This window comes from Denticeps clupeoides, chromosome 2 (genome assembly GCF_900700375.1).
Source record: "Denticeps clupeoides chromosome 2, fDenClu1.1, whole genome shotgun sequence".
Classification (NCBI taxonomy): domain Eukaryota; kingdom Metazoa; phylum Chordata; class Actinopteri; order Clupeiformes; family Denticipitidae; genus Denticeps; species Denticeps clupeoides.
This window is the reverse complement of record NC_041708.1, coordinates 11,488,331-11,497,601: the sequence shown is the minus strand read 5'-3', so window position 1 is coordinate 11,497,601 and position 9,271 is coordinate 11,488,331. Positions and strand designations below refer to the sequence as shown.

Here is a 9,271-nt window from a genome sequence, read left to right as displayed (position 1 = left end):
ATTCAACAGACTTGTAATCACACCATTAGAGAATGAGGGCCATGACCACGAGTAACTGGACTAAGCGGTTAAGCATAGTGAGTAAAAGACAAAAAAACTGAGAAGTGCAAGTTGGCAAATAGCAAAATGAAAACTAAATTATGGCCATGCAGTTTATTCCCCACTAACAGCTATTGCTCCAGTTGAAATGGATAAGAACCCTGAAAAAAACGGAGTTGGTTTAAAAAACTTTTTTTAATGCAAATTATTGTGTTGTACTTTATTCCTTCGTGTGCTTTGTATTATTCGACATGGGAGGAAATGTGATGCGGCGCAGTACGGCGCATGTGGGAAGTTGCCCTTTAATTAAAAAAAAGAAGATTTCAAAGCTGAGCGCAGTGTTTCTCCCGGCACGGCAGGGGGCGCCAGCAGTTTCATTCTACGGACGAGCGTTGGAGGAAGCGCAGGCGATGTGATCCAGAAAGTGGTCGGAGTTGGATCAGGGGCGTAGTAAGAGGAGAGCGGATCGTATTAAGTAAAATGAAAAAGACCAGTACTGTGTAATTAAGAGACTCAGGTAAGCGGGACTTAAACGGGACAGTTTCCGTTTCCTTTCAGCCAAGACAACAGTGCGCTAACCAGCTAACGTTAGCTGAGCTGTTACTGTTGGAATTGTTAAACGCTGATGGTATCCGTCTTTTCTTCTTGTGACCGAGCCACGCTGTGTTAGCCGCCGGAGCTCGTTTTGAGCGCCGCTGGCTTTTCTCCTCCACCTTCCAGTGTGCAGACAGGCACCGTCTCTCCCGCAGTGACATCTGCAGGAACGACGGTCCCAAATTCTCTGTGGATAAAGTTGCAGACACTGGAGCCGCTGCAGATTAGCGTCACCAAAGTCGCCCGCTTTTACCCGCAGCTGTCCTCATGGGTGGCTTTGCTTGTGTTTGTGTCGTGTCGTGCCGCAGTGACTGGTGAGGATGACCATGGCCCACGTCGGGGCAGTAGTGGCCGCAGTGACAGGGGTGATGGCTGTTTTTCTGCACTCCTCCATACACAAGATCGAAGAGGGCCATTTGGCGGTTTACTACAGGTAACACCGACCCGTCAACGTTTTCGAAGGCAGTGGAGAATAAGAATTGATCTCTATATGCCTCCTTTATTTTCTCTTTAAAAAAAAAAAAAAAAAAAACAGGGGAGGAGCCCTGCTGACTTCTCCTAATGGCCCTGGGTACCACATAATGTTGCCTTTCATCACCGCATACAGATCTGTGCAGGTGGGTGTGAAATGAGGATCGAAGGCATGTCCAGAGTCAAATGCATATTAGAACATTTACATTATTGAATTTATCCAGAGCTACTTCCAATCAGTCACCCTGGAGACTCTTATGGTAAAGCGTATTGCTCAGGGTCAATGGTAGTAAGTGGGGTTTGAACCTGGGACTTTTTGGTTCATAGATGAGTTTGTTAATCACTAGGCTACCACCACCCTACTAGATACCTTGAGCTTCTTCTTTGAACCTTGGTGGAAGAACTGAAAAGTTGGTTCTAATTGTGATTGACTTGGATACACCTGATTTTTGTGTGAATTACAGATCCAATTGGAACCCTTTTTAATGCTTTAGACTTGGTCAATGGCATAAGTGGCATAAAGCATTCTGGATTCTCTTGACTGTATCCCTGTAGTAGTCATGCTTTCATCTGCTGACATTTGTTCTTCTAACTTTTTTTTTTTTTTTTTTTTCTTTCTTCATTTTTCCTTATACTTTTTGTTGCAGACAACTCTACAAACAGATGAAGTGAAGAATGTGCCTTGTGGGACAAGGTATGTTCTCAGTTAACTTATTTCCTGATTCTTTTTCACCCTTACTGTATGTAGCAAATAGTATCTCAGGTGATCTACCAAACAATGATATCATTGTTTCCAGCGGTGTCATTATGGAGAGATTGCCTCATGTTGGACCAGGACAGACCGTCATTCAAATCCACAGTTCTCATGAAAAAAAAATCCACAAACAGCTTTGTGTTTTGTCCCATTTCAACTCAGCACATTTACATTTTACATTTACTGGATTTACCAGAGGCCCTTATCCAGAGCATCCTACAACCAGTAGTTACAGGGACAGTCCCCCTGTAGCAACTTGTACCAGACTGTAGCAGTTGTACCAGACTTGTATATTTTGATTTGCCTTGTGCCCACCTCTGTGGTGATTTTGTGAGTGACTTTGGACCAAAGGATCAATACATGAGTTGAAGAACACTATTTTTGTAATGGTACCTAAAGGCCTCCTAACATTTTATGTAGGTCTTAGTGGTCCTCTAATACTATATCTGTAGTCTGTTTCTGAAGTTCAGCCTTATGACTACATAGGGGGACAAATTCCAGATCAGACCGTTTGAGCTGCCACTCTCTGAACGACGGAGCTGATTGGACAAAACACGTCATGTCATGGGACATTTAAGTTATTAATAAGAAAAAAAACAACAAAAATATTTATTCCCATTTTCCTGTGTTTGTGCCATGAACCTGTCTCAACAGTGGAGGAGTTATGATCTACTTTGATCGGATCGAAGTGGTCAACATGCTGGTGCCATCCGCTGGTAAGGGCCACCCCCTTATGTTGTAATATGCTGACCTTTCATCAGCATATTACTCTGTTTAAAGTCAGCTTTCTGTTTGCACAGTGGTGGACATTGTGAGGAACTACACAGCAGATTATGACAAAACTCTCATATTTAACAAGATCCACCATGAGCTCAACCAGTTCTGCAGTGTTCATACTCTTCAGGAGGTCTACATCGAGCTTTTTGGTAAGGCTGTGAGGAATAAAACTATCATTATGGAGGTATTTCACACTTTCTACACAAACATTTGGAGGGGTGGCAGCAGCACTGCAGAGTGTAACACAACCAACTTAAGAACACATGTTCAAAATAATCACACCAAAGAACACCAGAAGACAGCTCCATGCAGTTTCTTCATACTTGCATTATTGTTATATTGTCTTCAGAGTAAAGAAAACTTTTTATTTAAGTTTTTATTTAACTCTGGATATGCCGATATCTAAACGCCACATATCGGTATGCTATCAGATCGGAGAAAACCATATTGGTGCATCCCTAGTTCACCGAAATGCTCTGCCTTTTGCGTAATTGTTTGCTGTTGATGCAGATTTCACAGCTTCCGTAGAACGAACAAGCGTTAATTAGCATATGTGTGTGTAGGTATTATTTGTGTGTGTGTGTGTGTGTGTTTTTTTTTTTTTTTTTGTGTCTGTTATTTTATAGTTTACGTATTAGTGTGCAATAACTGAGGTGTTCCTTCTCTGGTAGACATTATTGATGAGAACCTGAAAACTGCTCTGCAGAAGGACCTCAATGCCATGGCTCCTGGCCTCACGATTCAGGTCTGAAGTGATTTTCATTATGCTGCATAATTGTTAATGTTATCCCGGGTCACATTTACTGATTTAATTTCGCGTCTTTTAATTTTCATCTTTCAGGCAGTTCGTGTGACCAAACCTAAGATCCCTGAGGCCATCAGAAGGAATTTCGAACTGATGTGAGTGCTATTGAATTCAGCTATCATTAGACATAACAATAACGGCTTTGTTAAATGGGTGCATCGTTTCTTCCATACCCCTCTGTTTCCTTCACTGTCTTTCGCCTGCTGTATTTAGGGAGGCTGAGAAGACAAGGCTGCTGATCACAGCTCAGACACAAAGAGTTGTGGAGAAGGAGGCTGAGACTGAGAGGAAGAAGGCTGTGATAGGTCAGCATTTCATATTTGACCTTAATTAAATATTACTTTCATTAATTAAATTCTCTTTTATAATTACATATTTATTGCTGCACACAAAGCTGGACTATTTGTCATCCAACATGGTGAAAAGTGAAGCCTTTCATGAGTGCAAAGACGAAGGCTGTTGTGGATGCTAAGTTGTACAGGAAACTCATTTGAAATCTGAAAAACCTTAAAGTGCAGCTCAAAGGCTCCAGAAAATGTACAAGATGTGCTTTGGAAAATTCTAATTACACTGTTCAGCTACTGTTAAAATCAAACAAGCAAAGCAGATACAGTGTTTGCCACCGTTGTTCTGCCTTACGCTAGCAATAATGTGTGTGTGTGTGCGCGCAAAAGGCATGTTAGCTGATTAGTCAAATCGCTACTAAATTAGCCTGACACTCCTTCTTCTGTTCAGATGGGTGGCTGGCGGGTGAGCTGGTTACTGTTTAACAGCTTTTACATAACAGTGATGACAAAGGTTTCAAACATACTGCCTGTTGTTCAATTGGCATAGTAAATGCTATTCAATCCAAAGCACAGTAATGTTTTAAATATATGCACAGATGTCACTGCTTTAATTTTTTTAACATCAATATTACATAGATACAATGTATTTTAATGTGATGTATTTAGAAATAATTGCTCTAGAGGTTGTCTAAAGTACTGAACACAAGGAGCTAGGAGGACACGAGATTACATGTTTTCTCTCAGAACTATCCAAGCAGTCAACGGCATGTTCTCAGCATGCATATTGTTGAAACGTGTGGAAGTCTTTACTCGAGTTTGATCTGCTCTGCTATGCAGAGGCCCAGAAGGTGGCTGAAGTTGCAGAGATTCAGTTTCGTCAGAAAGTGATGGAGAAGGAGACTGAGAAGAAGATCTCTGAGATTGAAGGTGGGCCTGGGTTCAGGTTGGGGCTTGTTTTGTGTTAATTCTGTTTAAACTGATATCCTGCTTTCCTTTGTCCCAGATGCTGCTTTTGTAGCCAGAGAGAAAGCAAAGGCTGATGCTGAATTCTACACTGCTGCAAAGTTTGCTGAAGCCAATAGGGTAAATGCATCATTAGTGGAATTAACTCTTATCATGCTACAGGATATCTAAAAAGAGAACACCCCTGTTAAAACGGCTGCTTTTTGTGATTTAAGAAATGAGACCACAATAAAAAAAGTAACATTTCAATTAGCTGGTTCAATCATGAAAAAAAACCATAGTATTATCTGATTAGATTTGATTATCTGAAATAGCTCTTTCAAGGATTTCATATTGTGAACTCTTTTGTCTCCCTGCAGTTGAAATTGACCCCAGAGTATCTGGAGCTCATGAAGTACCAGGCCATCGCCTCCAACAGCAAAATTTATTTTGGCCAGGAGATCCCCAGCATGTTTGTAGACAACAGTGCTGGCCCAGGGGCAAAGGGCCTGCAGAGTGACCATAGTCCTGAGTTGCAGGAGGTCCTGGGTGGAGCAGAACGATCTAAGAGAGAGTTCCAGTCACGAGCAAAGGCAGATGGCCACTAAGTGGCTAGCAATGGCCTGTCTGTCTGTAGCTCTCTGGCTTGGGGGCTTGTTGGTTGGTGTGGGTTTTGGGTTGTGTGTGTGTGTGTGTGTGTGTTTTTTTTTTTTTTTTTTTTTTTTGTGTGTGTGTGTTTGCTGGAGGGTGTAACAGTCCACAAATCAGGCTTATTTCTAGGGCTGCAGGGTTTTTCATGAAAGTGTTTTGAGACATCCCCACTGCCAGGTAACGCCATAAATTGTTGATTGCATTATTAAGTGGCCTGGATGATTGAATGTGTGTGTTGTGTTGCAGGAAATCTGCTTCAGACATTTGGCTCAGGAAAGCTTCGTTTTTTTTTTGTGTGTGTGTAATGATTTTTCATTTTGTCCTGTAATCGAGTCAGGTTCTTATAGAGAAAGGGTGTCCTCTGTGGAACATCTGGAACAACAGTGGACCCAGTGCTCACATCAGCATCTTTAGCAGTTTAATCTGCAGACGTCTTGCAATGTCTCCAGTTCTGACTGGGGCAGCAGTGGTTCTTCGCTAGGGTCTCAGTTTACACAGAGCTCTACCGGCTTTTTTTCTCTCTCTTAGCAGAGCACCAGACACAATAACACAACACTACACTTTTTTTTTTCTTTAAAATCCATCTGTGTGACCCATGTCTTTCTTCCTTTCATTTAAAAATAAGCAATTTTACATTTCGTTTTATGCTCTGTGCTGGGAATTGGGGAATTGTGGATAATAATCTGTGGTATCGATGCTTGGTGTTTTGTCTAGAAAGCTGGCATTTTTTGTGTTTTTGATGAGCCCTGATTTGAAATGTTTTAGATGAGTGAGACTTTAGTCTGAGAAGCTCAGACCTTTACTGATGCTCTGATGGTTATCAGGCCACCATGCTGTGCACTGATGTGGAGTCTTAAGTCTTGCTGCTGTTTTCAGCTGTTTCAGGGGTTTTCTGCTCCAGACAAACACTGGAAAGGGACGTCTAATTAAGCATATTAAAACATATAATTAATACCATTCAGCAATTTTATGCTAGAGAATTTAATTCTTGTTTTATGTTAATATCAGCCTTTGGTAGGGGGTTATAATTTTCTACCAGTAGAGGGCACCATTTACTCTCATTTGGGTTCTCCCTATTTCAGGACCTTAATTAAAATGGAGTGTGTCTTTGAACAAAAAATGTCAGGCCGAGGATCTGGATGTGTCTTGGCTGATATTACTTTTGTTATTATGACGAAAACGATTATTGTTTCTATTATTATTGATTGCCCACTGGACCCCCATCATTACATAAATGAGCAGAGGTGTGGAGGGGTCACCCAGCATAACCCCCCCACCCCGTGTTAACTGGGTGCTGTATGGGTTTAAATCACACTAAATAAATAACATTTATCCCTATGTGGCCATGCTGAATGTTACCCTAATATTTTCAGCTCAATCTTTTGAAATAAGTTCTGTGAATGATTTTTTTAAATCTGCATAATTCTGAAATGTCTGTTCATTTTACATTAACATTATATGCAAAATTGATCAAATTGTCAGTGTTCAGTCATGTAAAAATAAAAGCTATTTTGATACCAGGAAGGAGGAGCCTGGTTTGATTTTATGTTTTTATCCATGTGGTTGATTTGTCCCTCAACTCATTTGCTCTGTTTTGTTTATTTTTTTTGTCAAGATGTTTCAGACAAAGGAAACGGTGTTTCACACATTCCTGCATTCACGGTTAGGCTCTTTACATGAGCCATTCCAGAGAGTGCTTCTGATTGCTCTAATCACTTGATCCTGATTTAGGAAGATTTTTTCCCCTTGTTTTGGGGAGGGCATAAGTATGGATTTCTCAAAACCACCTCCACCACTTCATCCATCTTTAGCTGGTGTTTATGCAGGAGAACCCTTATCAGATGTTCAAACCTAGGCTTTATATATGTCTTCAACAAATGTGTGTTGAATACCCAGAATTTAGATTGGTACCACTTTAACTGTAAAAGTTGGCCATTTTAACTGCATTATGAGTGATGTTCTTCAGGCCAAAATATTTCAGAAAAACTGATGATTATTACCTCTCCTTTTAACACACATAATGATTATAAAGAGAATTTATTTGAACCCCTGCTGATTTTGTAAGCTTGCCCACTAACAATGGTAGGTTTATTTGTGCAGTGAGAGATAGAAGATGTGTCTGAAGATTTGAGATGTTTCTTGTAGTTGGCCACTAGGATTGCACAAATCTCAAGGGATTTTTGTGCCACTTTTTGCAGATCCCCTCCAAGTCGTTATTGGCAACTCGAACCTTCAACTCCCTCCACACATTTTCTATGGGATTAAAGTCTGGAGACTGACCTGGCCACTCCAAGACTTAAATATGCTTCTTCTTGAGCTAATCCTTTGTTGCTTTGGCCATGTGTTTTGGATCATTGTCATGGTAGAATACCCAAGACCTTGTTTTAATGCCATGGCTGAGGGAAGGAGGTTCTCTCATTTTATGGTTCTTCCATTTGTGAATAGTCACACCAACTGTTATCACCTTCTCTTTTTTTTTCAATTTGCCAGTTGATGTTACTAGATAAAAAGTTCTGTTTAGACAATTGGTCACCAGCAGAATCTAAATGCTACCAAACTAATTACACATTATGTTTAAATGACTAAATCACACTAAAATTAGAAAAAGCTGAGGGTCAAGCGCTGTTTCATTGGGGGAACAATAAACAGGAAAAGTTTGAAAAGTGACTTGACCAGTGCTGTTCATCAGTCCTGCTGATTTCTGCATTTTTTATCTTTTAACTCACATCCTGTGGGGAAGTTGCTCTGAAAAAGCTCCAGTCAGATGCACCATGAGTCAATGTGCGATCAAGGTTTGAGGTGTGTGACTAAGTGCATTTTCCTTTCCTGGTTGCTGAGCCACAGGAAGGACCTCTGCTCACCCCAAGACATGACCCAACACAGGATGCATCAGTCACTGGATTACCAGGTTCTGGGGGTTGTGGGAAGGCTGCCAGTTCCATGAAACTTCAATTTTATTTTTCATCTGCATTTAATATAGAAATTCTAAATATTAATTTACACACACACACAGATAAAGAGTGTAAGTTTTTACATGAAGTTTTTTCTTTGATGGTGAACACTTAATAATTTACTGGAGAAATACCCAGACCTGCCACTCTTCAGCAGGTTACTATGCTTACAGAGAGTAATTGTACTATATGCTGGCAAACACATTTTTTTTTTTTTCACAGTATCTCGTGCTCTAATCTACCCTCTTTTCCAGATTTTTTGTTGACTAAGTGAATAAGTGTGACACACTGGGGTGGCATCCCATGATGACGATTACAGGAACAATGTGATTCCAGTAGTGGAGTCTTTGTCAGCCTGGCCCTCTCTGCTTCAGTCCTCCTTAGAAGACTTTCTTGCTGTAATCTAATGGGAGCAATGCAGAACAGTAGAGGTCATCTTCAAACTGACTACTGTAACGCTTTGTTTTCAACCTTCCCAAATTCCCCCACACCACTCCATTGCAACAGGCCCAAGTGAACCAAACAAGGGATTTTCAAATAGAATATTTTAATGTCAGTCTAAGGAGGAGGGATTATTAACACACTCATCTCAAATACCACACAGTTTCTCAACAGTCCATGTGACTTTCAACCACATTTCAAGTAGAATCTGCTCCTAGCATTGTGTAGATATATACTGACAAAAAATCCTAATGACAAAAATCTTAATTACACCAACACGTTTGTGAATATGACTTGTTTCTTACATTGGGGAATTTAGACAATTAGACTCCTCCCTCACATAATATTGGAAGAGTAAAGCCATACACTTTTAGTGTATGAGAATATGAAAAAAATGGATCAGTCTCCAGTTTTATTCCCAGATATTTACAGCTAGAACTGTTAAATAGCATAAAACACATTTCATTTAAATGCACCCAGGCTGTAAATATAATGTAAACATTATTTGCCATAATAAGTACTATGGGTTTAGGACAGATCAACCATTAAAAAATAATTA

The 9,271-nt window shown here is 40.3% G+C and overlaps 1 protein-coding gene across 1 annotated transcript; it reads left to right on the top strand.

Moving 5' to 3' along the window:
- The first annotated feature begins 418 nt into the window (after positions 1 to 418).
- On the top strand, positions 419 to 6,866 carry erlin1 (ER lipid raft associated 1). The gene is made up of 13 exons (XM_028967788.1): positions 419 to 556; positions 942 to 1,066; positions 1,169 to 1,250; positions 1,752 to 1,798; positions 2,513 to 2,574; positions 2,659 to 2,784; positions 3,307 to 3,380; positions 3,477 to 3,535; positions 3,654 to 3,745; positions 4,565 to 4,654; positions 4,731 to 4,810; positions 5,050 to 5,363; positions 5,451 to 6,866. The coding sequence occupies exons 2-12, from the start codon at positions 954 to 956 to the stop codon at positions 5,275 to 5,277; spliced, it is 1,053 nt and encodes a 350-aa protein (XP_028823621.1). The 5' UTR covers positions 419 to 556; positions 942 to 953; the 3' UTR covers positions 5,278 to 5,363; positions 5,451 to 6,866.
- Positions 6,867 to 9,271: the final 2,405 nt, after the last annotated feature.

Excerpts from the sequence above, each read along its gene's own strand:
- erlin1 (XM_028967788.1), top strand. The coding sequence starts at position 954 with ATGACCATGGCCCACGTCGGGGCAGTAGTGGCCGCAGTGACAGGGGTG. Across the intron at positions 1,067-1,168 it reads CATTTGGCGGTTTACTACAG|GGGAGGAGCCCTGCTGACTT; the intron begins GTAACACCGACC and ends AAAAAAAAACAG. Across the intron at positions 4,655-4,730 it reads GAAGATCTCTGAGATTGAAG|ATGCTGCTTTTGTAGCCAGA; the intron begins GTGGGCCTGGGT and ends CCTTTGTCCCAG.